Source organism: Eretmochelys imbricata, chromosome 19 (assembly GCF_965152235.1).
Source record: "Eretmochelys imbricata isolate rEreImb1 chromosome 19, rEreImb1.hap1, whole genome shotgun sequence".
NCBI lineage: Eukaryota > Metazoa > Chordata > Testudines > Cheloniidae > Eretmochelys > Eretmochelys imbricata.
Window position 1 is genome coordinate 3,742,603 of NC_135590.1, and position 27,885 is coordinate 3,770,487.

Consider the following 27,885-nt stretch of genomic DNA (forward strand, 5'->3'; position numbering starts at 1 on the left):
CATCTTAGGCACTATGATGATACAAATAAATAAATATAGTAAGAAGAAGAAAAGGCTAGGGGCCTTGAAAATCTCTCATTTGAAGAGAGATTGAAACCATGGGAGTGTTCAGTTTAGAGAGGACTATAAGGGGACATGATACAAGGCTACAAAATAATGAATGGCCTAGAGAAAGGGAGATCAGGAGCTTTTGTTCTCCCTGTCTCCTAATACAAGAATGAAGGGACTTGAACTGAAATGAAAAGGACTTGAATTGAAGCCTGATAAAATGTTGTTTTCACACAAGGCATAATGAGACTGGAATTCGTTGTCATGGGATGTCATTGAGGCCAAAAACTTAGTAAGAGTCAAAGAGGGATTTTATACAGATAGCAAGAATATCCCGTTATAATAGTTAATACTATAATGAAAGGTTTGGAAGGGTAATGAAGTCTCATGCTTGGTCTTAAGCCAGTCTGTACTTGTTAGGATGAGACCTTTGTGGGGCAGATTGTCACCTGCCTACTGGGGGGTTTCCAGCACCTTCCTCGTAAGCACCTCGTGCTGGCACCAGTCAGAGACAGGATACTGTGCTAAGTGGACCATGGGTCTGATCCAGTTTGGTAATTCCTGTTCTTGTAAATCAATATCAGTTTCTCTTGCTGCTATTTAACGGAATTCACTTCCGCAAGACATACACTGGACCCTCGCTAGAACGCGGGATTTGGGATCCATGCACAGTACTGTGTTAACGGGGGGGACCATGTTAAAATGAATTGCAATTAAAGTAATTAAATTTGGGATCCATGACCGCGACCGCGTTATATGCAAATTCGCGCTATATAAATGCGCATTCTAGCGAGGGTCCGTTGTTGCATCTGGTTCAGAATTTGGCCAGGACCTTGCAGTTACCACTTATTCTTACAAAAATTGCCATGGGATCTTTAATATGAGCATACTCAGGAACTCCTGTGTGTCATCTGAGTAGCACAGTGCTCCCTCCCAGCACCATACTGGGGTACAGGTTCAGATGTGACTGAAGGAAGAACAAACTGCACTGAATCCTGCAGTATCTGGGTTAACCCCCATTTAAGCCTGGGTCCAACCAGACCCTGCAAGTTATGGATGCCTAGACTACAGCACAGCCCCCAGTGCTATACTTAAGCTCTTACAAATTCTTGTAACAGTTTTTCATCTACTTGTTTAGAGATGAACAAGCCACCAGTTGCAAAGATTGCTGGGAATGTTGTCATCACCCTGCCTACAAACACAGCAGCCCTGGATGGATCCAAATCCTGGGATGATAAGGGAATTGTCAGCTACCTGTGGACCCGGGACGAGGGGAGTCCTGCGGCTGGGGTGAGTCCTGCAGACATGGTCTCTGTAGTGGGAATATGCAGCATTGCACGAGTATGAAAGATGTAGTGAGGTTTAGCTAGACTTTTTGGCAGATAGCTCCTAGAAGAGTACGACATTGGTTCCTGCACACTGATTGCTGTGTGGAGTGATGCAGCTCAGTATGTTGTATAGGGGTCAAATCTGCAGGGCCTTGTTTGTTTCTTAATATTAGTTTTGCTTAAATTCCCAGGAGGTGTTAAATAATTCAGACCATCACCCTGTGCTTTTCCTCTCCAACCTGGTGGAAGGGACATACACGTTCCATCTGAAAGTGACAGATGCCAAAGGAGAGAGTGATGCAGATAGGACCACTGTGGAAGTCAAAGCTGGTGAGTCCTCTTGCTCTTTGCACCTTGGAGATTTTTTCTAAACTGGAGTATCCTGCCATGAATGCACCTTTCCTGGCAATGGCAAAAGCTGGTTGCAATACCCAGGATCTTAGTAAAAGTGAAGGATTCTCTTTGTAGATTGTGTTTAGGGACTTTGTACCCTGATGCATGCTCTCATATGACAGAATCGATTGCAGGAAAGTTGTGTGTCTGAATCTGGAATGCTCCAAAATCCATCAAGAGCAGGAAAAGTCAGAACATGAAATTAGAGGGAGCTGATTAAATGATGTGGAACATTTACCTGATGAACATTAGACTCTAGACAAGCTATTTCAGCTTAGTCTCTAGTCTGTCAATCTGTAAAATAAGTGTAATTTTCGGGAAGTAGATAATTGCTACTGCCATATACCCAGTTGAATGACCTGTGTTGTCTTTTTTAAAAATAAACTCCTATAGCCAGCTTTTTTTTTTTCTTATCTATCCAACCATCCATCTATCCTGCGTTGAGGAGTTGTATTCAATTGCATTCTGTAATGTAGTGGACATCTGAGGGAAAATTAACTGGTCTTCTATGCTCATCCTTCTGAATATGGGATTTTCTGATGTTTTAGTACATGAGCTCTTGACTCAGCTAGGGAAAGTACAGGTGTCATAAATTGTTGGGGGGGGAACCATTATGTTTTCCTATAGTCTTTAAAGGTGTTGGTCCATTCTCCATGTGGAGAGCCCCACTGCAGAGTCTTACTGCTTGCCATTATGTATAGAGATCATGTCATCTCTATTATCCTCTCGCTATTAGATGCTGCACTTTGTGTCCCAAATAAAAGTATTTGAGGAAGCTACTAAAAATTAAGATTTTTCACCCACACTGTCATTTGGAAGCCCTTAAGGATCTGCATGATCTTGTTCTGTGTTCTCCCTAGATCCAAGGAAAAACAATCTTGTGGAGATGATACTGGATGTTAATGTCAGCCAGCTGACGGAAAGGCAGAAGGGTATGTTAATCCGTCAGATAGGCGTTCTGCTGGGGGTCCTGGACTCGGACATTACCGTACAAAAGATCCAGCCGTACACAGAGCAGAGGTAGGAGCGATGGAGCGGGCTGCACGAGGGGGTACTAAAGCAAGATTCACACTCCAGTGGGAATCAGAATGGATGATGATGGCATGCTGAAATGCTGCTCAAAGTGTATGTTCTTGGTTGACTAGAATTTGTGAATGTGAGTGGTCGGATAAGTATCAGTGTTCGTGCAGCTCTGGAGATTACCAGTTACTTTCCAAAAGCCAATTCCTGCTTGCTGCTGTGTTTGGTCCTTCATTCTACAGATTGATGGGGGAGTCTGTTACAAGGTGCAGATTGGAAAGTAGCTTGATGTGTTTGAAGGTTAGGAAGAATTTCTAAGATACATTCTAAAGAGATGCTTTGGTCAAACACAAGCTGTTGGGCTCAATACATCGCTAACTGGGTGAATTCTCTGAAGCTTATTGGCAGCTTGTGTAACCTGACTAACCTGCCTTGGCCTTAAAATACCAGCTTGACTTCAGCACTCCATCCTTGGAGCATAGAGATGATGCTTCTGTGCACTAAGACACGGGGAAGGTGATTGTTTTAGAGAGGGCTACAATGAATATTTTATACTGTTATCAAAGCCAGAACTACCAAATAATTCCTAATAACAGTATTCCAGTGTCATTACTAGAAGTATGTGTAAAGATGACCGAATAAAAAGGGGTGTGGTAACAGAAGTAGGTTATTTCAACAAGTTTTCAAACTAACCTGGATGTGTGTGACATGACTCCTCTTTTTTTAAATTAGAGGGAGAAGGTAGGTGAGGTAATACCTTTATTGGACAAACTTCCTTTGGTGAGAGACACAAGCTTTCACTCTTAAATTAGTGATTCAAAGAACATGAGACAGTGCATTAAGCTGAGCACCAGTAGAATCTAAACTATAGATCCACTTGGTTACACTTCGCGGTTTACAAAGCTTTGTCATGGTCAGTGTTCTGTACAAATGTTTAATCTTTACAAACATCTCTCAAGGCTCAGAGGAGACTAAGACAGAGTTAAACACTCAAGGTCACACCACAAGTCAGATATAGGATTAGACTTTGCACTTTTTTGACTTCCAGCCTTCTGTTAATTCCTGCACACCCACGCTTACCTGTGGCAACTGTAAAAGCAGAGCAATTCATTGTCCCTGGCAAACTTAAACAAATATTAAATGAGCCAAGAAATGGATAAGCTAATGCTTTTAGTTCTAACAGTATTTTTTCCATCTCTGCCTTGAACCTGGTTGCCACCATTCTTCCTCTGAGCCGGGGAGTAAGGAGTTTCTTCTAATCAATTTATATTTGGCTGTTACAAGTAAATCATTAATTAAGTAAACGGACAGTGTGCAAAGTACTCTAAAAAGGTGCAGTTCTTTTATACCAGATGACTCAGAACATGGCTTTGTGAGGTCCTATGTTTGCCTCCATGGCTATCGACCATATTCAGTTTGAGATAAAATGAGAGTTTCCCCAGAGCAAGATATGCATGATCTTGCTTTGTGTTCTGTGACACAGAGGAATGTCTGTTTATTCTCTCTTTCTGGAATGTAGTGATGACCAGTTGACATGTAATTCTGGCCAGATTCTCTTGGTAACATTTTCTCATGTCTGATTTGCAGCACAAAGATGGTGTTCTTTGTGCAGAACCAACCGCCCCATCAGATCTTCAAAGGGCACCATGTAGCGTGGACACTCAAAAGTGAACTCCGGAAACAGCAGTCGGACTTCCTCATCTTCCGAGCACTAGAAATTAATACAGTCAGTAAGTAGGAATAATGGTGGAAGGAGCTAACATCTGTTCTTCTCCCTCTTCGGATGCTTGCGGGACCAGGGGGCCTGCACAGGCTGTTAGCCCCTCTATCACCCCCCCCCAAGAAAATATCCTAGGTCTAGCACCAATAGGAAATCAAAGTGTAACCCACTGGGCAGTGAATGTTATGTCCAACCTCCATTCCCCCCCCCCCCCCGTGTCTGCTCCACAGAGCCTATTACAGTTCTCAGCTTGAGAGCCTGGCTTTTTAGCTGAAGTTTGTAGGCACTGGTGCTTTTAGATCTGGAGCTGCCAGGTTCAATCCCCAGTGTTGATCAAGAGGGTGATCATCACAAATGCATCCCCATTCCTACTACAGGTAAGCTATGCTAGGAACCTGCCCCTTCCCTTTTGTCCTGTTTATGGGAGAGCACTGCCCACCACAGGTCAGCTTTGCTGTCTGCTTAACGTGCTTGAAAAAGACGCACTAGGCATCCATCTCCGCTAAAGCCACCTAGGGAGAAGGTTAATTATCCTTAACTTTCTCAGTGGGTCTGGAGCAGCTCAGACACAGCTGATCTGTTTGCAGCTCTAGCTCTCTGATCTAGAGAGAAATTTAGCTCCGTTTTCTTAAGAAACGAAAACCAAGAAATGAGAAATCAGGTTGGTTTCACAGGCCGTCGAGAAAAGGAGAAAGATACTTATTGGGTGAGTGGATTCAAGTTTGATCCCTGTGGGATTGGGCAGCTCAGGAACTTTATTATATTTGCTGGTTTTTTTTTCTTTCATACTGTACCAGTTCTAAATCATGTGGTATCTGTTGCTTAAGTCTCAGCTTAACCTCACTCTCAGCCATTCCTGTCCACAGCATGCCAGCTGAATTGCTCTGAGCATGGGCGCTGTGACTCCTTCACCAAGCGCTGCATCTGCGACCCGTTCTGGATGGAGAACTTCATCAAAGTGCAGATGGGGGAGGGCGAGAGTAACTGCGGTAAGTGCAATCTGGGGTGCGGGGGAGAGTGATTTCCCTTCTTGAAGAGGGCTGCGTGGAAGGAGCTGAATGCTGCCTAGTTGAACAGATGGTGCATGAAGCTCATTGCCGTGCTGAAGAGCCGTTGTCTGCCAAAGTTAATTCAGCTGGGTTTTTCCTAACATCCAGTTACCCGGATTTGGGGCCCAATGTGGTTAATGGCAAAACTCTCATTGATTTTAATGGGAGCAGGAGCAGCGTCCCTATCCTGGTCAGTGAATATTTGGTAGGGAAACTGATCTCCAGAGCCCTCAGATGATAAACTCTGATAAAAAAAAGAGTTGAGTCCCTTTTCAGCATACGGCTAGCACCCCGGTCCTTTCCCTGGCTCACACAGCAAAGTGGACTCGCTGCCCATGCTTCTGCTTCCATTAAAGAAAGTCTAATGCTAACCTTTTGTGCGATTATGCTACAAAGAAGCGGAATTCACTGTTAAACCAGACTGTTGCTCCCCTGTCATGGAGGACTAACTTTTTAATAAGTTAATACATAGTGTGAAAAGTGTCTTGCAAGTGGCATGGACAACAGAGACCCGAGCAAAGAGAGGGCCTCAAAAATCAGGTCTGAAATGTGTAGGCTCCCTAGAGAAGTTAGTGGTGGAGCTGGCAATAGAATGCTGGTCTCGTGAATGCTATTAAGTGATTGTTATGATTGACCTTCTACCGGAGGGTCACCTAAAGTCCCAGCCACGAACTGTGTGAGATGCTAAATTGTGTATCTCTTGGGGTTTTTTTGGTCACAGAATGGAGCGTGCTGTATGTGATCATTGCGTCCTTTGTCATTGTGGTTGCCTTTGGAATCTTATCCTGGACTGTGGTCTGCTGTTGTAAGAGGTAATAACCTGAGCCTTTAAATCCTCATCTCTAATGCTTCAATACGTGTAGCTGCCTCTTGAGACAGGTCATCCAAACGATAGTCTAAGCAGGTCATCTTACATAGGCCTCTGTTATTCCCATATCTAAAAGTGTGTCATTCGTTGCCAATTCAGAAAGAATGGGGTGTGAACAATGGTGTAATGAGGAGAGAGTAGGGCAGAGGGGTACAGGTGAAACACAAAGGGCCTAGAACTCCAGGTTCAGTTTGGATGCAAGATGTTGATTAGCATAAAATTGTGCGACCAAAGTAATGTTTTTAATATAGTGTCCTCTCCTATGGATAAAACTGGAAACGAGTTACGCAGCTCTTACGCTTAGATCTTTTCCTGTCAGGGTTTGTCTAAATATGAACTTCAGCCTAACTTTTTCCCTTCTCCCCTCCCCCTCCAGGCGGAAAGGAAAACCCAAAAGGAAGAGCAAATACAAGATTTTGGATGCCACGGATCAAGAGAGTCTGGAGTTAAAACCAAACCTCAAAGCAGGTAAAACATGACAGAAGAGCTTAACGGTTGCAGAATGCTGACACAGAAAATCCCTCTCCTGCCGATGTAAAATCACAGTGTGAAACTAGCATGGTATTGAGTGATGATGACGATGCTAAGAAGGTCTGGGCTGTTGCTTCAGATCTAAAGACTGGTCACTTAGTCAAAGCATCGAAACCTCTTTGGTCTAGAAGAGAGGTTGGAAACTGCCTAAGAACTAGTCTCTGTCCTGGTATTTCCAGGTTCTGTCCCATTACAAAAAATACATGAACAGCCACTCCTTGTATTGTGGTACTTCCAGTTCTGAACCCAGCTGGATCCAAGCAGTGAGAGAGATGCGCAAAAATATAACCAAAAGCTATTTCTGTAAAGTTTGGGGCTCAATTCTTGGGCCTTATTTGAATGTTTACTCATCTCTAGCAGGATAAAAACTCATTGCCCTCATTAAATGTCTTGGCTGGATCCCAGAGCTGAGACCCTGACATATCCGTGTTGCAGCTGAGAAATGGAGCGGCATAGTGGGTTTGGACTGGCCAATGAACAGCAAGAAGTAGAGTTTGACTTCTCAAAAGGCACTGGGGACCATGCTCCTGCACGGCCTGGTCTGTTCTTCTGTCAACATGCTCTGTGATTTTCTCTCTTCCCCCCAAATCCTCCAGCCTAAAATGTCCATATAAAAATATCCCAAGAGTCTATGTCAAAGTTAATTATTCTCTCTTGTCACTGCCCTGTCACTTGTCACAGGACAACTAGGCAATGGGGCTTTGTGCTGAGAAGTTCTCATAACTGTAGTGTGAGTATGACCTGGAGTGGGTGTGGGGGCAGGAACCTAAGCAAAGATTTCTGAAACATCTAGATTCCTTGGGATCACAAGTTTGAAAGCGTGCCATGCTGGCTAGGAAAGCTGATGTCCCCCTTGAGAACAAGACCTTTTAAAAACCCAGGTTGTGCATGCTCTGTGTAAATACAGAATCCATTAGCCTTTTCCACCAGGACAGGGTGTGTCCCTCTGTCCTGGGCCAGTATTTCCCTCCCCACCTCTCACCTGGTGCATCGTGCTGGTTGTCACCCTCCACCCCAGAGATGGCTGCATTTCTTGTGCAGGTGATCTAGAAATGGTATGTTTGTATCTGTAGAACACCTGCACCAAATCATTGCTGCTGAGGGTAGGAGGAAGAAGTTGCGAAGCATGTGTAGAAGTTACACACACCCTCCAGAGAGTGAGAGATATTTCAGCTCTTAAAATAATTCTTACTAATGAGACTCTTCCCCTACTGTTTGTATGAAAGGGAGAGGTTGTGTTAACAGTTCATGGAAAGTAGTCCTTAATCTTTGTTCGCTAGCTGAAAATAATTGCTCATCCTAGTATTATCCTACTTAATGGCATTCCAGCAAAGTGAACAGTACCTAATGACAGCAGTGGAGGGCATTGCCATAACTGTGCTGATCAGATAATTCCTTTGGGAGCAATGCATCCTGATTGCTCAAGTTCAAATGCCATTGAAGAAAGGGGATGCTTCCCCCTCCCACAACATGCCCACTCCAGTTAAGTCTAACCATCTGGCAACTAGCACCAAAGAGCCTGACCACCAAACAAAGGGCTTATTGTGTCACCATCACCCTGTGGCAAATGTACCTCAAACTCTCACTTTTCACTGGTAACTAAATTCCCTCCTTGATGCTTCAGATGTTGTCTGCTAAGCAGAGTGTCTCTTTGCCCAATTACACATGAGAATGTTCCCGCTTTCAGAGCAAATGTTGCATTTCACCATAAAGTAAAAGCTGAAATTTAAATATTTCCTCTGTTGACAGCATCAGTATACATGTCTCTCCTCCGCCCTTGTGAATTTAATCTTAATTCAGCCCGTTAATTTACCTTCCTTCCCTTGCAGGCCGGAGGAGAAGCAGTGATGCTAGAGAAGGGCAAATAGTAAGAGTATGCAGTGATATTCTGTCACACCCCTGTCTACTCTTTACTACAGCCTCTAATCCCAATAGAACTATATCTAGGCAGTGCCCTCTCCCAAGGGCAGTGAGGTGTGAAAGCCCCAAACACCTCTCATCCACCCTGACAACCTCACCGGTTTCTCTACAGGTTGTGTCCTGGAGCATCTCAACATGAATGTGTGACCCTGATCATGTCACGATGCCTGAAACAAATTCAGGGGTGGTTTGTTGTCCTGCGAGCTTGGTGGCTCTTGGAGGGAGTTGGGGGATAGCTCCATGAGACTCAGCTGAGTTCTCAACGGATGATGTGCACCTAATAGCAGCACTGAGTGAGCCTGCGATCCCTTCTCCTGTTCGCTCTAGTGTATGTTACTGAGAACGTTGAAAGTGTTTCTAATGTGGGATTCTCTTTGGCTTCTTTTAAAGGCAGCAGACAGAAAGCTCAGGTCCTTAACACCAGCCTGATGCACTCTGAATCTGAACTGGACAGCGACGAAGCCATCTTCACGTGGCCGGACCGAGAGAAAGGGAAACTACTCCGGAGTCAGAATGGCTCCCTGCGCAATGGACAGGTGCTGCCCAAACCGAAGAACCAGAGAGAAGAGATCTTATAGCCAAGCCCTAGGTCACCTTTAGCTAGGGGACAGAGCAAAACGGGGGGCAACTCCATTCCCCTGTCACGGGGGGGCCCTTGGAGACCAGCTGGATCGTGTTAGGACAAAGCTGCTAACTTATTTCACGGAAACTACCTTTGTTTTTGTGGGTTTCTTTTCGTTCGATGGGAACTGGTTGTACTTGAATCCTGACTTCAAGGGAAATCAAAGGGAGGGAAAAGGAAACTGTGAAATACAGACTACCTGGCATCTGGAATGTAACAGGACAGAACCACTTACCACAGCTGTGAAAGCACAGATGCACCCACCTCATACTGCAATGGAGGAAAAGTTCCCACGGACCTTCAATCTACTCCCCACTGGAGGTTTCTTCCCTCTGAAGGAGGGTCAGGGTCGGGCTTGTAAGAGCCAGGCTTTGGGCTCCCGTCAGACCACCGCAGCCTCCCACGGTAATGGCACACTGACTGACTGACCTTTTTAAAAAAGAAAAACAAACCTAGCTCACATGTACTTCAGCTGCAGAAACAGCTTTTTTTCTCTACCCCAACCCCTCCACTAATTAAGCACCATTTTCTAAAAAATTAACCTTGTCCTTTCACACCAGCTGACCACATGGGGTGGGGGGGGCATTCAAAATACCGCGCTCACTCAGAATGGGCTGCCTCCGTTCACGGCTATGAGGAGGTTGTAATTGTTTTAAATTGTTAGTCTTGTCACTGGGAATGGAGATGAAATGGCACCTAATCTGATGCCGAAAGCTTAGCTGGGGTGAACGGCCCAGCTCCAGAGTCTGTGGTAGCCAGCTGAATGGGGCGCCCCCATTCCTTCAGCCAGCCCTTCCTGGTTTGGACCAGACCAGGGGATCGTTTGCTAATGGGAAGGAGAGTGCCTGTCTTTCTGGCATCTGCGACTAATAGCTTAATTCCAAAGCCCTGCAATGTTTATTCAGATCCATGGCACACTGTGTAGATCCTGAAACACTTCAGCGTATGCTCACTAACACTGTTGAATATCAATACTGCCCTCCATACTGTCAGAAGCCATGATGCTGTCCTTTCTTCAAACACTTACACACGTCAAAGACAAACATGGGTGGATACCTTCACTCCCCGATGGCTGGACATTCCCTTCCAGCTGGCACTTCGGTAGCCTTTTTTTTGTGCTGTAATTGAGTAGCATTGAGCCCTGGGTATGCTCTTAGCATCGAATTGTTTTGACTGGTGGCTGGCATGCACACAATCATTAAGTGACTGAAACTGGGACCATTCAAATCCTCTTTGCCCGAATACCTGCAGGTGGCTCTAGAGGTATGGAGTGTGTCCTCGCTGGGGAGCTTGGTTCTGAAGTACATGCCCCATTTGGTTGAGGACAACGTGGAGTTGAATGATTGTGTGGGGCACTCCCTCCCCAATGCCATTTCTGTCTCAACATGCTGCTTTCTTGAGCCAAACCTCCATCCTTGGCAAGCGTTTGCCCTTTTCATTGGGTTGTCAGATGCCTATGCCCTGCTGGGATGAGTACTTAGTTCTTGGCCTTTCTTTGTGTTTAATTAAACTGGTAACTTGTGTCACTGGCTTTCTTCTTTGGATACTGAAAGACAAAAGGCTTTAAACTCCTAAATTGTATTTATAGTACTGCACTACTGACTTGTGTTGAACCAGATGAAGATTAAAGACACTATTTAATTTGAGGGAGTGTCCCCCGTTGAATGTTGTCATGGCTGCTGCTAATTTAATGTTTCCGTGCAATCAGATGTCTTCCTTAGGCACAAGTGTTGGATTCTGTGTTTATTTCTACTTAGCTAATAAGACATGGGCATTTTGCCCAAATGGCTTAAGCCAGCTGTAGTTCTTGACCTCACTTGAAAGTGCTCTGTAGTGCAGGCTGCACTTCTACCATCCCGCATGCGTGTGCTCCTGTTCATCTCTCCATACTCGTGTGGTGGACTCAGCCTGGCTGTTCTCCCCCTAGGTGATGGGACCCCCAACGCGTTGCCATAATCCCACATCCACTCCTGCCTTTCCCCCACTACGTAGGGTGAAGGGAACACCAGAATTGTCCATTTAAAGGGACGCAGTCAAGTTAAAAATCACACTTCTGTCTGAAATGTACTGTTGTTTGTGAGTAGCACTGAAACCTGTGGGCAGGGTGTCATCCATGAAACTCCTTTAAACTGATGGTAAATATCCCTTTAATCCTCTCCTCCCTTAGGCACATACTTAAAGCCTGTCACTCCCCTTTCCTTCTGGGGAGGTCCTCCCTGCAGGGAATTCTCAGCCTGTTTACAGCAGCGAAGCTTCCAGGGATTCTTTTGCTGCAGCGATCAGTACCCCTCACCGGAGATGCGTGGCGTGCCTTTACACTGGCCCTCTGCCTTCCTGTTACGGAAGGGGGAAGCATTAAAACCTGTCCAGCTATTACTCGATGGCACCTTTGTTTAGCAGAGGTTTTTTTTTCCTTCCTCCCATTTCAACGTGGGGCCTGACCACTTACAATGAAGTGCTTTCGTTGGCTGACAGCAGCGATGTCGATAGAATAGTTGTTTCCTGCCTGGCATGGAGACGACTTGCATTTTGCAGAAGGCGACAGGCCTGCTACAGACTCCTTGCTAACCAGTTTTGGTAGGAGAGCTTCCTGTCCTTAGTCATTTGTCATCTGAAAATGCAGGCTTATGACTGCAGATCACAAGTCCCGAAAGTTAGATTTCCTGCTTGCCATTAGTATTCTTTTATTGTGCAACATTCCCCCTCTGCATGAAACACCCCCTCAGCCACCCCCAAAAAAACCCTGTTCTACACTTCAAATATTAACCCTTTGTGCCTCTAAATTGTTTCACCCTGACAGAGGTTACTAAGAAGTATGTATATACACATGCCCTCCCTATGCACTGATAAATGTGAGAAGCTTTTCGTAAATGAATTCAGAATCTAGGAAAATCTAATCTTAATCAAGGGACAAGAGGTCAGTGAAAAACCCTGACAAACAGAAGGTGGAAGCATTAGGTGCCTTGGTGTAAAAATCTCCGTTAGGGTGGAAGACAGTGTGGGCAGATTGCTTGGAAAAAGACAACAGCCCATGTTAGAGAAGATCCTCTGATGTAGGAGTGTGTACAATGAAAGCATTAGTTTAAAATCCTGTAACTCCCTTTCCTCCTCCCCAGGGTATTATTAATATCATTGCTCATTTGTTACCTAAGTACCCTGATCCTAGTTTGACCTTGCAATAAGAATTTTTCTGCATGGCTATGCGTTATAATGTCACAATTAGAGACTCTATGGCTACAAGTTACCCATGTGTGGAAGTTAAAAGCTGAGACATCTGTTAGATGAACCATCAGCCCAATTTGATTTTGTTTTCCTCACTCTTCAGTGTAAATGTACTTCAGACACACACTTGTGTTTAGTAAAGATGTTTGAATCAGAAGCCAGAATCTCTTGCAATGTTGAGATCCAGTTTTAAATAGTTTGTTCTTAATTTTTCACTAGTTCTGTACACTGGGGCGGCCCAACCTGTCTGAACTTTAATTTAATGTCATGCTGTTTGTTTGATTGCAGCGTTACTTGGATCAAGACCGGAAAATGGTTTTTTTAAAACCACATTTCTTTCAAATAAAAGGGAAGTTGTTTTGTTGCTGCTTATCTTACTTCCGGCTCCTGTTTCTGTCTAAATAGACTTTGATGGGGTGTCTAAAGCAAGCATCCCAAATGTGAGGCTCTTCCACTTGAAAAATATGCTGTCTACAGTCCATCAAATATCCTTTTGTTCCCTTTTCCCTATCCTCGACGTCTGCAAGCCACTTTGGTACCATTAACTAATAACAATGGTGCGGCCACTCTCCTGCCTAGCTGAGTGTTGTATTTTCAACTTGTCAGGAGCTGGAGTGCAATATTCTAAATTTGTAGATGGCTGAAACATGCTTTACCTAGAACTCGGAGGCTGCTCGAGACTAGCTGGAGCATCCTGGGCTGGATCTTGTAGATCTTGCCTAGACACGGCTCTCTGAGGGATGGCCCAGAGTCCGCAATATAAAACCTCATGGGTTTTCAGACCCACCAAAGATGCTTTGACTGGGTGCCCTTGCTTTAATGCCAATAGATATTGTCTGGTCATGAGCTTGACAGAGCTGCTGCAAATGATCTCTTCAACTTCCACCTCCTGTGCTCACTTTCCGTCTGTTTCATGGCGATTACCTTGAGAGACAACCCCACTAACTGCTCTTGGCCTGACTTCTTGCTTTTCAGGCTAGGACTGAAGAGGAAATTCAATCAAGACAAATGCGAGCTACTTCACTTAGGAAGGAAAAATCAAATGCACAGCTACAAAATGGTGAATAACTGTCTAAGTGGTAGAACTGCTGGCAGGGAGCTGGGGGTTTATAATGGATCATAAACGGAGTGAGAGTTGTCAGTGTGATGCAGCTGCAAAAAAAAAAAAGTGAATATTATTCTAGGGTGTATTAACGGGAGTGTTGTAGGTAAGACGTAGGAGGTAATGGTCCCACTCTACTCGGCACTGGGGAGGCCCTAGCTGGAGTACTTTGTCCAATTCTAGTGCTACGCTTTTTAGGAAGGATGTGGACAATTTGGAAAGAGTCCAGAGGACAGCAACTACCCTGATAAAAGGTTTATGAAAACTTGACCTAGGAGGAGAGTGTTTAGAAAAAGTTTGGTCTTGAGAAAAGAAGGTGGAGGGGTGACCTGTTAAGGGCTGTTATAAAGAGGACAGTGATTAATCATTCTCCCTGTCCATGGGAGGTAGGACAAGAAGTATTGGGCTTAATCTGCAGCCAGGGAGCTTTAGGTTAGATATTAGGACAAACTTTCTAACTCAAGGGGTAGTTTGGTTCTGGAACAGGCTTCCAAGGGAGGTTGTGGAGTCCCTGTCATTGCAGGTTGTTATGAACAAGCTGGACAAACGTATCAGGGCTGGTCTAGGTTTACTTGGTCCTGCCACAGCGCAGGGGGCTGGACTTGCCTACCTCTCAAGGTCCCTTCCAGCCCCTGTGACTGGTCAGCCCTCTGCTGTGTGCCTGGCTGTTGAAGGACATCCCTGATATACATATACCCCAAAGGCAGCCTCTGTGCTGATACCGTGGGACTTGGTGCAAGTGGTACACAGGCGCCAGCCCTAGGAAACCCCCCCACCCCTGTCTCTGACTTCCAGCCGTGTGCTTTAGCCGCAGAACCAGCCCTAAGTGCAAAGGCTGCCGCAGTCCCTGGCAAAAAAGCCCTGACAACTAATATTTCCGAGGCTGGGCGTGGAGGGAGGGAGCTTCATGTGCATCCGCTGAGGGCTGCTCTTACGGAAGCAGGAGGAGATGCAAATGTGGACTATTGATTTCACTGGAAAGCGAAATTGCTGAAGCTTCAGGGATTGAGCTTCAGCAACGTGCCCCGCTGTCTGTACCTCCTGATGAAGCCGAGGAAAGTTTATTAATTAGTGCAGTCCTTGAAAGAGATTAACAGGGGCTGCCCTGCTGTCAGTTAAACGAGTTGCTGTAGAGATTGCACATTAGCATTGCAGCGGCCAAAAGGAGCCTGTGTAACATTAGGGGGCTGGTTTATTTCAACAAGTGGAGGGAATTCACCTTCAGAGCTGCCCCTCTTTCCCCCTCACCAGCCCACGCCGTCTAGGTTACTGTACAACTTAGAAACGGTGCCCTGGAGTATACACCCCTGCTGCCGCTAGCGGTCACTCCAGGAGATGACCCGGCTGTGCGCTGTTACCTGGGCCCAGCCCCCGCTGCTGAGGGCAGCCTCTTCCCTCCCTTTTCTGCCTTAGGCTCAATTATCAATTGGCTCCAAAAAAAATAAGTATAAAAAAAAATCAACCTTAAATTTCTCAGATGGTCTAATGGCTCCAAATGGCACCATCTGCCCCAGGCCCCCTTCACTCTCCATATCTCCTAGCCCCTTGTGCCTGTTGGTTTTGGGCAGGATCTGGCCACCTGAGAGCAGCCCTACCACTTTCTAATCATTTTTAAGTTACAGCTTCCTAAAATGGCCACATTTCAACTTTTTCCACTCCAGGATCCTCCCTGCCCACCTAGCCAGGATCCCCCACCCATTTAGCACCATGGGATGGCCGTGACCCCGAGGCTATGAATTCATGTTCTTACTCAACCCCCAAGTGCGGTCCTGGCTTTTTACCTTAGATGGGGAACAAACCACCACCTAGCTCTGGGGCTAAAGCTTTGCAGCCAGCACTGCCCCTCAGGGAGATTCATCAGTGAGATCACAGGTGGGGTTTAGTGCTGGCCTGCTGGCCAAGTCCCAGTCTTGTCCTCTGTGCACTAGGCCACTCTGCCTCTCCCTAATCTAAGCATCCGATGAGACAGCAGGTGTCTCCTGCTGATGAAAAGAGCTAGTATTAGCAGTATTAGCCTGTGGTGTGCGTTAGGGCAGGGACTGACTCTCTGTTCTGTGTTTGTACAGCGCCTAGCGCAACGGGGCGTGGATCTCCGATGGGGGTCCCTACATGCAACCTCAACACAAAGGAAGAATGACTAACTCCGAGGCTCCGACGCCTTCTCTGCTGGACTGTTTGTTGCACCAGTGCGGCCCTATTGATCAAGCTGCACCCTGTGCAAACCCTCGGTACAGGGGTAAGCTGCAAATTGCAGGGGTTTTTTTGCCCCAAGGCAGCACCGTTGCACAAGGGGTCTGCACTGGCCCCAACCCCCCTCCTATCATAGACAGGACATTCAACTCAGCACTTGCTCTCCCCTCCCTTGAGAGGCAGCTGCAGCTCACGTGGGGGCAGAGGGGATGCCGCTCGCCAAGTCCTCCAGAGACCCTGCCACGTCTCCTGATGTACCAGGCAAGGTGTGGGGTCGGGGGGGTGGAGTTCTACAAGGCCCAAACTGACAATATCCCTGGGGGTTTGCACCACTCTTCCGTTACCAAAACAAAAACCAGCCTGTCCATCGGGGGCCAGTCCAGGGGTCCCTTGCTCTGCCTCTAGGGATGTGCGTGGTGCTGAGAGCCCTGTGTTTAGGGTAAGGTCTGCTAGCAGCCCCTTCCAGTTTGGCAGGGAGGCCAGGGCAGGAGAAAGCCAAAGGCCTAGCAATGAAGCAGGCCCAAAGATTTTTTTTTCCCTAAGGGAAAGTTTAAAATTTTGGTCTAAAATCTTTGTACCTAGAGGAGCTGCAGTGGTCCCCCTGTTGGCAGGGTTCGATGTGCCATCTCCCCCTGCCCAGTCTGGGGGTGCCCAGCTGCATTTAAGACTCACTCTGGTTTCCACAGTCCAGGATTGCCTTGCTATTACCTTGGACGCTAGGTGGTGATTTAGCTGCACTTGCTAATGTGTTTGCATTGACACCATTAAGGTTAACGACCTGCTTGTTAACAAGAGAAGATGGCTTTGAAGGGGAAATTTATTCTAATAATTGTCAATTGTCGTAGCCAATACCTGTGAATGACACGCCCCTGTTGCACTGCATGTTACATTAGCAGCAGGATAACACCAGCGCTGCCAGCTGCTTCTCGTGCTCATCAGATCCAGGGGATGGTTGCTGCCATGTCTGTTCTGCAGGGGCCACAGGATTCATGGGAAACAGCCACGCTCAGGGATGGCGCTGTTGAGAGGCGCAGGGCGCTGTTGAGAGGCGCACGGCTCTGCAGGTGGGGGCAGAGTGGGACGCAGGCCTGGTGCAGGGGGAGCAGCCTGTGAGGGTGGGGTCAGCTGGGGTGCTGAGTATGGGGGTCTTGAAGCTGCTCGGCAGATCTGGCTGTACTGAGCCCATTTGCCACTGGGAAGGGCATCTAGGCAGGTGCTGGGTAGATACTCGGCATGGATAAAGGTCAGACTTTATGCTGCTTGCTTTTATTGGCCTTTATTTAAGGAGACCCCGTCTCTTAAGGGGCAGAGCCGCCTGCCCGGTCACTCCAGGACACCTCAGGCCGATTACTGTTGTTTGCATTACGGTAGCAACAAGAGTCCCCAGCTGAGACCGGGGCCCCCAGGGTGCCAGGCGCTGCATGTGCCCTGCCTGAGATGTGGGGCCCTGCACAGAGCGGCCTCTAGTAAGAAGCAGCTCATCCGCCAAAGAGTGTACAACTGAATGGTGCAAAGGTGGGAGACAGGAAGTGCTGTTATCCCCACTGCATGCATGGGACCCGAGGCCCAGAGAGAGACAGCTTCCCCGGGGCTAGTGCCCCCCTGTCAGTTCCAGCCCCAGGTTCTGCTTGGAGCCCAGGGCTGGAGTTATGAGTCCCTCCTAGTTTCAATGCAAAACGATCAACCAGCCACGAATGCAGGCCAGGCCAGGTCCCATCTCCCTCCAACCCCCTGCAGCCCTTCCTGGCCACCCTGGCTAGGAGTCTGCGTTTGCAGCAAGGCTCCGAAGTGGAGAGATTTGGATGTTGCTGCCCGCTCAAGCCAGGATGCCCCCTGCAGTACCCACGAGATTCACCCCTTGCTTGGGGAGATTCTGCTGCCCAGTGAAGCTTTTCCCCTCGGGTCCTCCTGGCAGCATGGCTCTCAATGACCTGCCCTGTGTGCTGCAGCAGCCAGCCCTGCACTGAGGCGGGGCTGGGCTCACATGCACAGGGCTCCCCTGGGTGCAGATTCCAGTGCCGGGAGAGGCTCCCCTTAGATTCCTGCTGAGCAGGGTAGCAGGAAGGGAGAGGCCCTGAGAAATGCGGGGGTGGGAAAGGTGCATCTTGGTATTTAACTGTAATTCATTCATTAATTAGAGCTCCAGCTCGAGTTGTCCGTTATCTGCTCCCCTCCTCACTCAGCCTGACAGATGCTGAGACCCTCACAGCTCAGTCCCTGCTCCCAGGAGCGTGCCCGGGGTGTCACCAATGCAGCACCATGCCCCTGCTTCTGCCCCCTGGCTTGCAGTAGCTCTGACCCTCCCTCTGCCTGCTGCTTCTCAAAGAAGCCTTCCCATCGCTGCTTCAAAGCCAGGACCCCTCTGCCAGCATCCCCAGCCCCAGACGTACTGGATGTGTCACACCTCCTTTAGGGACAGGAGGATCTGAGGTCTCTCCACCCTGCTCTCTGTTGCTGTGATGTCCTGAGCAGTTGTGATGTGCAATACAGGTCATGTCCTAGGGGAACATGAGGTTGGCTGTGAGCGTGGGACATGCTTCACATGCAGCTGCTTTGCCGTGCAGAGGGGGAGGCCAAGTAGGGCATTGGGGCTGGGTGGAGGCATCCTGCTGCTGGGGACATTTCACTGGCTGCCTGGGCAGGTGCAGATAACGCTGTTGATCAATACAGCCCTGGGTCCCCCATTCTGTGTGAGCCCCTGGCTCCTTAAAGACCTGAGCTGGGACTGCTGGCTCAAGGGATAGCACACGGGGGCTGGGGACCAAGGGCTGTGAAACCTTCCCTATCTCCTGGGCTAATGTGGACCCTGGAATTAACCCTATAGTAGGTTTCAAGGCTTTTTAATTTCCTGGCGTCTTTGCTGTAGTTTAATCTGGTGTTTCAGGTGACTTTTGTTATGTTCACAGCCCACACACAGAGAAATTAGATAAAGGCCTACACACACTGGCTGGAAGGTTGCAGCACCCCACTGGATTTCTTAGAATTCAGAATGATTATACTCAGGAACCCAAAAACAGAGAGAGACAAAGCAGGCTGCTCCCTAGGCAGAGAGGCCCAACTACTCTGATCACAGATTTCCCTACAGTGTCCCCTTGTTTGCAAGCAGGACCAGGAACACACACACACGTCTTAAAGTGAGCTTGCAATTCCAAGACAGTTCTTCACACCACAGCTTTAGCTGGTTTAGGGCCTAGTTTTCAAGCCCAGGGCCCCCGCTTCCCCCACTGCATGTATACACAAGCACTGTGTGTGTGTGTGTGTGTGTGAGCGAGCACCTGCTTGAATCCTTGTACATCCAGGTGCAGGCAGGACATGGGTAAACATTGCTGTTTGCTTTGAATGCTCTCATCCGGGAGTCTGCCAGGGGTGTGCACATCTGCCTTTGCCCTGGCTACTTGGCTAGCAGCCACCACTATGGAAACCAAACAGGGTGTTAATTAGCGTGTGAGGTTTGGGTCTAGGAATTAAGGCCAGAGCTGGGGTCTGATTCTGCAGCCCATTGGGTGCAGAGTGCACATGGGGGAATCCAGCCCTTGTTTGGGTTCCTGAAGGGGAGCCAGGCGATCTGGAAAATCTGGCCTCTGAGGCTTTGAGGCAGAGATCAGGGCTGAGCATAATCTCCCATTAAGCCCTCCCAAGCCACATGCGTGCCCGCAGCACGGTGAGCAGCCCAGGGACCCACCAGGGCCTACACAGCCCCTGAGCAATGTGCCCTTCCCACGTGCCAAGGCCCCGCGCTAGCTAGCTGTGAGTCCGTCTTTCCATTGTTGAAAACAATCTCTTTTCCACACTTGCTGCCAAAGTTTTCCCGCTTTCCCCGGCTCCTGCACGCTCCAGTATATTTAGCTGCCTCTAGCCTGCTACCTTTCCTTATATAGCAGAGGCCAAACGAATTTCTCACTCTCATTATTAATAGCCTGCGAGGAGTTCTGAGGAGCCTGCCAAAAATAGCAGGCAAACGCTGTGCGGCCGGCCGGGGAGAGGGACATTAGTGCTGAGGGACTGGAGTGAAAGGCCCTGCCAAGAAAGTGCATTCTGCCAGGGGGAGACATGGGGGGACTCCTTGGTTTTCTCCTTTTCCAGTTGGTCACTAGAACAAGGAGTTGTATGTTCCCCGCCGACCGCCCCAATTCTCCACCTCGCACCTCCAGGGGGCTGCAAAGCCTCCTCTTGCGTTTGGGATGTTCTGCAGCTCCGAGGAGCCAGGCTCAAAGCCCAGAGGATGCTGCTGGCGAAAGGACCCGGTGGAGGGAGAGCTGGGAGGTAGGAGCTTGGCTTTCGAGTCTCTCTCATCACTTTGCAGGTGTGAGGCTTTCAGGAAGGGGGGTGGGGGGGAGCGGTTCAATATACTAAGAGCAACCTGCATTGCCTGGGCCTGCTTTGAGATGGGGGGGGGGGTCGAGTCCTTTCCACAGCCCCTCCCCACTCCCCCTTCTCCCCACTGCTCTTCCGCCAAAGGCCGATGGAGCACTGATCAGTGGGGCTTTGGCATGTCACAAATGAGGGGTGTTTGGCCTCCCCCCATCTCCAGAGTCTGGGTGTCAGGGGCTCCAAAAGTCACCCCAGCCCCAGGCGAGCAGGCAGCCCCTGGGAGCGCCGGCAGAGGGGACAGCAGGGGACCCGAACCCGCCGACACATTGCTGCGCACGTCAACTTGGAAAAGCCAAACTGAAGTCCAGAGCCACTGGCGAGAGGCGAAATGCTCCTTGCAGCAGGGTCAGGAGACGGCAGCGCCCAGCGGCTTCCCTCCTGGGCCTTGCCTACTAGCGTGCTGACAGAAAGCACGTCTACACCGCTGGACCCGGACAAGTCCCCCAAATCCCAAACGCCCAAACCCCCGAGTCTCCCCAGCGCTGATCAGCCAGCCAAAGGGTTTGGACGTCCTAAGGCAAGCGACCTCCTGAGCTCCCCTGCCTGGGGAGCCCTCTGACTTGCCCTGGCTGCTTTTTGCCTTTCATGCCTCGGGTTGGTTTGATGGCAGCGTCTCTGGGCCCCTTTGGCTGCTTGTGGCCAGGGTCTCCTAGAGCTGCTTCCTGGCCTGCTTCCACCATTTTGCAGCTCCCCGTGGGAGGGGGGCGAAGTCACTGCTGCAGCAGCCGCACGAGGGCTGGGGGTGGCTCAGAACTGTCCGGACTGGACTTCGCGTCTGCTGGCGAAAGGGGAGAGACAGGGGCCTCTTGCAATTTGCGCACCCGCGACAATATTTACTGGCAAATACAGAGGCCGGAGGATTCATTCGCGTAGATCTGTGCGGCTCCCTCGCCGTCCGCCTGGCAGCCGGGCATGGTTGTGTGTGTGTGTGGAAAGGGTGGGACTCGTCTTGGGATGGGGAGGTGAATTCTGCCTGCAGGGGAGGGGGGGAAGCCCCAGCAATGAATGAGGCTCCTTTATAAAGAAGAGGGGAGCATCTTTACCTACGTGCACCTGAAGGTGTCTGCAAGCCAGGCAGGGTCTGCCTTTAAATCTCCTCTCTCCCCTCCCCTCCCTCGCAAGGAACTTCTCAAGCTGAGCTGTGAGGATGCTGCATGCTCCTCGGGAACAGGATGCAGACAAGCTGAAGGAGTTCTGTGGCAAAGTCAAGACGAGCAGGCAAGTGCCGGGAACTGGCAGGCGACACCACCGCCCCCGGGTGCCGACGCTCCAGCCCCAGGCAGAAGTGGACTCACCTTCAGGACAGTAAGTGGCTCAGCACTGGGGAGGGGGCCAGAAATCGGGATGCTGGGGACTGCAGGGCGGGGGAGCTGGGTTTCCCTGGGCTGAGCGTTTAACCTTCACTAGTACAAGGCTGGTGCCTGCACTCCCAGCTCCCACGCCGGAGATGCCTTTTGTTATTTGCAGCCTCTGCACCAGACACTGATAATCAGAACCGTAATCAGCATTTTACTTGGGCTTTGCAGCAGCTTTGCAGAGTGTGTGTGTGGAGGGGGTGGGGGGCTCAGTCTCAGCCATGCGTGGGAGGAGAAGGGGCTTGTAGTCTCAGCAAATGTCCTGCAGGGGTAGGGATGGCTGCGGTCCTCTTGCTCCCCTACCCCCTAATTTGCTTGGGCCCAGTGGAGGTGCCCTGGGATTGGCGAAAGCAAAGAAGCAGGGTCATAGGCAAACTCTCCGCAGGCATGGGGGGCTGCAGGGCAGCACAAAGCCGGCTCTGCATCACCCCGGTGCTCGGGGTATGTGTGCTGGCCCCCCCCGGTGTCTGCACGGAGCGGGGGATAACGGTGCTCTGGGCGACGCTGCTGTGGGGCCAGCAGCCTGGCAGGGTCTCTCTCTTTAGAGACCCTGTGTCTGTGGTGGGGGAGAGAGCCTGAGCCGTAAATCACCTGCCTACAGTCAGCAACATGGCAGGGGTCCCCCAGAATAGGGTGCAGGGCTCCCTCGCTGCTGGGCAAATCCTTTGGGGGCCAGGACAAGGAGGAGCATCCCCTACATTAGTGTGTGTAGGGCGGGGAGGGGCAAAGGGATCCCAACTCTAACTTCTGGGCTCCTGATCCCCATATTCTGCACATGCCCACGGAGGATCAGCGTGGCAGGATGGGGCTCCTCTGGTCTAGCCGTCAGTCAGGCCCCACCGTCGCATTGTCATGTTGGTTTGAAGCAGAGGGAGGAGGGGTTTCTCCTGCCATCGGCAGGTCACTTCACAATTTCCTAGCCTAGCTGGTTTCTTTGGGGAGGGGGCAGAGGGGGGTGTGGGGGGCGCACTGGAAGGAGCTAGCCCTCTCACCCTGCGCCCAGCTCTGTGCCTGGTTGTGTGTCTCTCTTTTTTCTGCCGCTTGGTCTGATGAAGTGGCTAATGCAGTTGGTTTCCAATGGATCAATGGCCGGGGGAGGCAGGGAGCAGGGCCAAGCCGGAGCAGTGAACAGTACAACTTGGAAACGGCTGTGTTAGCGAGCGCCTGCCGAGCACCGGGCAGCACTGGGGAGAAAGCAGAAAAAAGACACTTCCTTTTATAGGCCGGCTGGGGCTGTGCTGGCCTGGCAGGGAGGGTGGCTGGATGCCTGCAAATCCCCACATCAAAGCCTCTCTTGGCAGCCTCCCCGGGCCCTCCATTACTCGGGCTTGTTGTTGCTCTCCCTCTGCAATGGAAGCCTCGGGAATTGCCAGGGGCTGGCTGTGAGCTGGGCACATGGGTGGAGCTCCATGGAGGGGCAGCAGCTGACAGGGGCTGAAGATCTGGCCCACATATGGGGGTTGGGGTCACTCGGCGATGGCTCCCCCGGCCCAGAATCACAGCCTGGGCACTCAGACGTGCCAGCTTCCCCCTGCAATGAGTGGCCAGGTATGTTCAGAGGGTCAAATAAAAGGCACTTTGGAGCAGTGGACCTGGCCCCGGCCTCCTGGTTTATCGGAGGAGGGTTGAAATCTTGCCATGGGGCTGCAGCCCTCCTCTCCAGCTTCCTGCGAGTTTCCAACCGCAGCCCCGGCTCCCCCGGCACAGTGCAAGAGCTGAGCAGCTGCTGGCTCAGACACTCGTCGGCACCCGTCAAGGGCAGCTCCAGCCCAGAAGAAATCTTGGGCCTGGGCCCAGTTAGGTTTGGACAAGTTGCGGGGTCGGACAACCCCAGGGATCTGAACCAGTAGCCAGCTCAGCCTACGCTGCCTGGCACCTCAGCTTCACCGGGGGCCTGCTGCATCATGCCGGGCTGTGTAGCTGGGATGGGGGAGCATGGCAGCTCCTGCGGGCAGGGGGATAGGGGGCATGATGCCACCCCAGAGGGGCTCTGGAAAGAGCCCTGACCAGAGGGAGGGGGAGGGGCTGGGGCATTAGAGGGGCAGTTGAAGGCTGCCAGATGCAAACATCTGGCTTTGCAGGGTGGGTGAGTGCTGTACTTAAGTCCGTGCAACACCTGCCTTGGGGCCAGCCCCGTGCAAAGGACACCACATCCCTGAAAGGAAGCAAAGAGCCCAGGCTGCTCCTCAGCAGCGCTGGCTTCCCATCCCAGCGCTCCTAAGCCACTCAGCTTATGCTGCCGGGAGCCGGGCTCCTGTCCCCTCCAAGGTCACCAGGTCTCACCCCTGCACCACCAAAGCCAAGGTCAGAGCAGGATTCCTCTGCATGGCCGGTGCTGGGCTCCGAGGGACAGCGGCAAGGCGGGGGTGTGAGGGCTGGGGCAGCAGGCGGCTGTGGGTCAGAGGCAATGGCAGAGCCACGGGGCGTGGGTCAGGGCTGAAATGTGCTAGCAGAGATGGGGCTGGGGGGCATGACTGGAATGAGAGGGGATGCTGTGGGTCAGGAGTGAGGGGGGCTATGGAGGTCTTGCCTGCAGACTGTGTGGGGAGGGAGGGCTGTGGGGCAGGAGGGAGGGGAGGAAGCTCAGGCTGGCCCTGCCCAAAGCGTGCCTGGCTCCCCCAGCTCTGGCTGCTTCCCACGTAACAAATCAGGCGGGGGACAGGGTTCAGCCCCAGTGCCTGTCGGTGACACACAGGCGTCTGTGTCCCTGTGGCTTCGCAGGGCCGAGCAGAGCAAGGCCTGGGCCCCTAACAGAGCTGGGTCGAAGGGCCCAGGCTCGCAGGAAGCCGGTGCCAGAACTGGGCCTTGAATCCAGGGCTCCCAAGTCCCAGCTCAGCCCCTAACCCTTGTTCCTGGCACCTGATTGTGGTGTCGCAGTGCCCCTAGGCACCTGCTACCTCTCTAGCCAGAGCCCCCTCGGGGCAGGGTCATGGCAGAGACTCCCGGGGTGGGGGGGGTGGGGGGGCAGCCATCCCTTTAGCAAAACAGCCATGATCAGCTGGGGGAACGGAGCTGTAGACAAAGGCAAAGAAAGAGCAGAGCTCCCCAGACCGGCTCTGGGCTGCCAGGACCATTTCCTGTGCCGGCTGGGCCATTTCAGAGCGTTTCTCTTGGGGGCGCTGTTGTGCGCAGGGGCGTTTTGCAGACACAGAGACATGCACAGAGTTCCCGGCCGTGCACTGCGCACGCAGCGTCACACGCACGTGGGTACACAGACCTGGCCACTCACGGCAGTGTCCCAAATGCACGACCGCCTGCACCCACTAGCATCAGTTAGCCACGGGGATATTCACTAGTGCACTTGAACGCCCCAGGCTGGTTCCCCTCGCACTCGCAGCCGGGGAGATAATAGCGCAGAGACCTGCTGCTCACTTGCCCGTGCCCTGTCCTAGACATTTTGGGGTCACGCCCTCCTCTTCCTCGGCCTTTGCAGCTCTTCTCTCCTGGGGGAAGGGCGATGAGCTCTGGGGCGAGCTGAGGGCCTGATCCGGTTTGCTGGGGTGGTGTGAATGGCTGCAGTGAGGTGGGGGGCGCTCTCTGGGTGGAGGGGAGGGTCTGGTATCAAACTCCAAGGAAATCGCTGCAGGCTGAGAGCTCAGCACAGTGGGGCTGAGGAGTGGGGGGCGAGGGAGCGGCGATGCCAGCCCCGTGCGGGGCGGGGAGACAAGGCTCGGGGGGGTGGGGCACGTAGGGCTCCAGCAAGCAGCAATATCAGCCCCCGTTTTGCGCGGGGGGCAGGCAGGCAGAGCTTTGGTGAGCAGCAATGCCAGTCCCGCGCAGGAAGGAGGGCTCGGACCAGCCCTGTGGGGTGGGGCAAGGCTCGGGCCAGCTCCATGGGAGTCGGGGCGGGGCCTCAGGCCAGCCCCATGGGGGGAGGGGAGGCTCGGGCCAGCCCCACGATGGTGTCCTGTTTTCCCTTTGGGAAATATGGTCACCCTCCTGTGAGGGCAGGAGAGGGGGACCCCGGAGTGTGCTGGGCACACCGGCCCCTTGCCTGGTGCAGGAGAAGCTGCCCCAACCCCTCTGCTGCTGGGGCTTGGGCCAGGTCCAGATTTCAGTCCTGGGAGCCGGGAGCCCAAGGACCACAGGCTGGGCTGCAGCCAGAGGGAGCCAGATCCCGCCCTGGGGTGACTCCAGCCGCTCGGGGTGCGCTGTAGGGATGGCCTTGGCTCCAGAGGCCGAGCAGCATCTCGTCTGCCAGAAGCTGCTGCTCTCCCAGGCTCCCAGAAGCCGGGTCAGCCGCGCAGTAAGTGCATATTTGGCACCCGGCAGCTCCTTGCAGAGACAGGCAGCACGTGTGGTCGCTGTCCGCCCGGTGCTGAGTCACTGCTCGCCTGAGGCCGCACCGCCTGCTCCGGGGAATGTGCCCCTGGGACCAAGTGGTCTCCTGGGCCCAGCCTGCCCCGTCCCTGGAGCCCAGAGGGCTACGACCCTGGCTCTAGGCCCGGGGGGCTCTGCCCAGCTTCCTCAGCCAGAGCCACTGCTGCTCCTCATGGCCCGCTTGAAAACCAGTCCCATCGGGCACGGGCACGGCCAGGCTTTTTTGCAGGGGGAGGGGAGGGGGCTGTGTTTCAGCCTCCGAGACGGCCCCTGGCTTGCACCCAGCGCTCCAAGGGTCCGTTCTCCAGCTCTGGTTCAGTGCAGCTCAGGAGAATGGGTGTTTGGGGGAAAGCTCCCCCGTTTTAGTGCCATTGAATCAATCTCTTCTCACCCCAATTCTGCCTTGACCCTGGACCCCCCTCTGCAGCCTCAACCAGACCTGACCACCCCCTGCTCGGCCCCTCCAGGCTGGGGCTTCAATCCCCAGGGGCCCGACTCCACCACTGGGGCTCTCAGCAGCAGCCGGAGAGCCCAGCTCCTCCTGCTCCGAGGGTGGGGGCTGGGAATCAGGATGCCTGGGTTCTATCCTTGGCTCTGGAAGGGAGTGGGGTCTAGTGGTTAGAGCGGGGCGGGGGAGGGGGGGCGGGCTGGGAGTCGTGGCTCCTATGTTCTATTCCCAGCTCTAGCACCAATTTGATACGTGACCTTGGGCAAGTCACTTCCCATCCTTGGGAGATACAATGGCCAAAGAGGGGCCTGGGGTGACCTGCCACCTGACAGAGGACCCAGGCCCTGGCCCAGCAGCTGGTATTGCCAGGAGCTTCCCTCTGCCTGGCCTCTGCAAAGAGCCAGCTTCTGCTCAGCTAATGTGCACCACAGCTGAGAGCAGGAACTGGGGTGGGGCGGGAGGCGGCCCTTGCCCAGTGCCCTCGGGCCGCATGGCCAGCGCTGAGGGTGGCAAGCCGTCCCTCCAGCCTAGAATGGCCCTGCAGCTCTCCCAGCCTCTCCGCTAACTTTGGCCCTTCCAGCATCCCTGTCCCCAGAGTGCCGCAGACCAGGGCTAAGGGCTCTGTTGGGGCAGGTGGGGCCTGCAATCAGCAGGCCAAATTCACCCCTGCACTTACACACACCCCCGCCCATTCCCTGTGTATCTCTTACTGCCGTGGCATCCAGCCCCTCCTGGCCCGTGGGGAATAATGGAGGGGCAGGACTGCCCCAGCAACCCCTCCCCCCATCCCTGACCTGCCCATGCTGGGGAATGGGGGTTCTTGCAGGGGGGAGCGCAGGCAGCTCTGGGCCAGGCTTGAGAGAGTGCACTGCACAGCTTTGTACCTTGTGCCAGCCAGGAAACCAGGGCGAACCGCTGCCCTGAGCAGGGACCATGGAGCCAGGAGCCCTCCGCACCCACTTTGCACAGGTGGGATGGGGTGCCAAGGGGAAAGGAGGGGGGCAGTGGGCCCACCTACAGCAACCCCTTGCAGAGAGAGAGAGAGAGACAGAGACAGAGAGACACTCACAGAGCTCCGCAGAGGCAAGTACAGTCTGCTCTGACTTTCCCTTGCTCCAAAGTCCTCTGTGCCCTTTGCTCAGCGCCGGCAGGGGCCTTGGGGGACTGGCTCGGGGCAATGCGCTGTGTGACGTCAATGGCACCTTAGCCTCTGCGCGGGGGCTAACATCACCCATCGTGCCTTGGAGCCAGGGATTACTTGCAAGGGGTGAGCACTGGGGTAGGGGGTCCATCCCAGCCATCCATTCCCTAGGTCCAAACATTCCCAGCCCAATGGGCCCAAATCTCCCCTGCAACCAGTACAACCTCATTGGCTCCA

The 27,885-nt window shown here is 52.0% G+C and overlaps 2 protein-coding genes across 4 annotated transcripts in view; both read left to right on the plus strand.

The window, feature by feature from the left end:
* The window catches only part of KIAA0319L (KIAA0319 like), a 50,712-nt gene extending 39,567 nt beyond the window's left edge, over positions 1-11,145 (plus strand). For both annotated transcript variants that reach the window (XM_077837821.1, XM_077837823.1), the window contains 8 exons: positions 1,187-1,338; positions 1,568-1,706; positions 2,630-2,789; positions 4,377-4,519; positions 5,376-5,498; positions 6,280-6,370; positions 6,803-6,894; positions 9,268-11,145. In XM_077837821.1, the coding sequence (XP_077693947.1) occupies positions 1,187-1,338; positions 1,568-1,706; positions 2,630-2,789; positions 4,377-4,519; positions 5,376-5,498; positions 6,280-6,370; positions 6,803-6,894; positions 9,268-9,455 (1,088 nt within the window). In that variant the 3' untranslated portion in view covers positions 9,456-11,145. The remainder of the gene's footprint in view (positions 1-1,186; positions 1,339-1,567; positions 1,707-2,629; positions 2,790-4,376; positions 4,520-5,375; positions 5,499-6,279; positions 6,371-6,802; positions 6,895-9,267) is intronic.
* Positions 11,146-13,674: 2,529 nt separating this feature from the next.
* Positions 13,675-27,885, plus strand: part of LOC144277153 (interferon alpha-inducible protein 27-like protein 2A) — a 33,573-nt gene continuing 19,362 nt past the window's right edge. Inside the window, exons 1-4 of one of the 2 annotated variants that reach the window (XM_077837748.1) lie at positions 13,675-13,781; positions 15,890-16,059; positions 20,097-20,276; positions 21,507-21,689. The gene's annotated coding sequence lies outside the window, so the exon portion shown is untranslated. The remainder of the gene's footprint in view (positions 13,782-15,889; positions 16,060-20,096; positions 20,277-21,506; positions 21,690-27,885) is intronic. The other variant, XM_077837747.1, reaches the window with a different exon arrangement.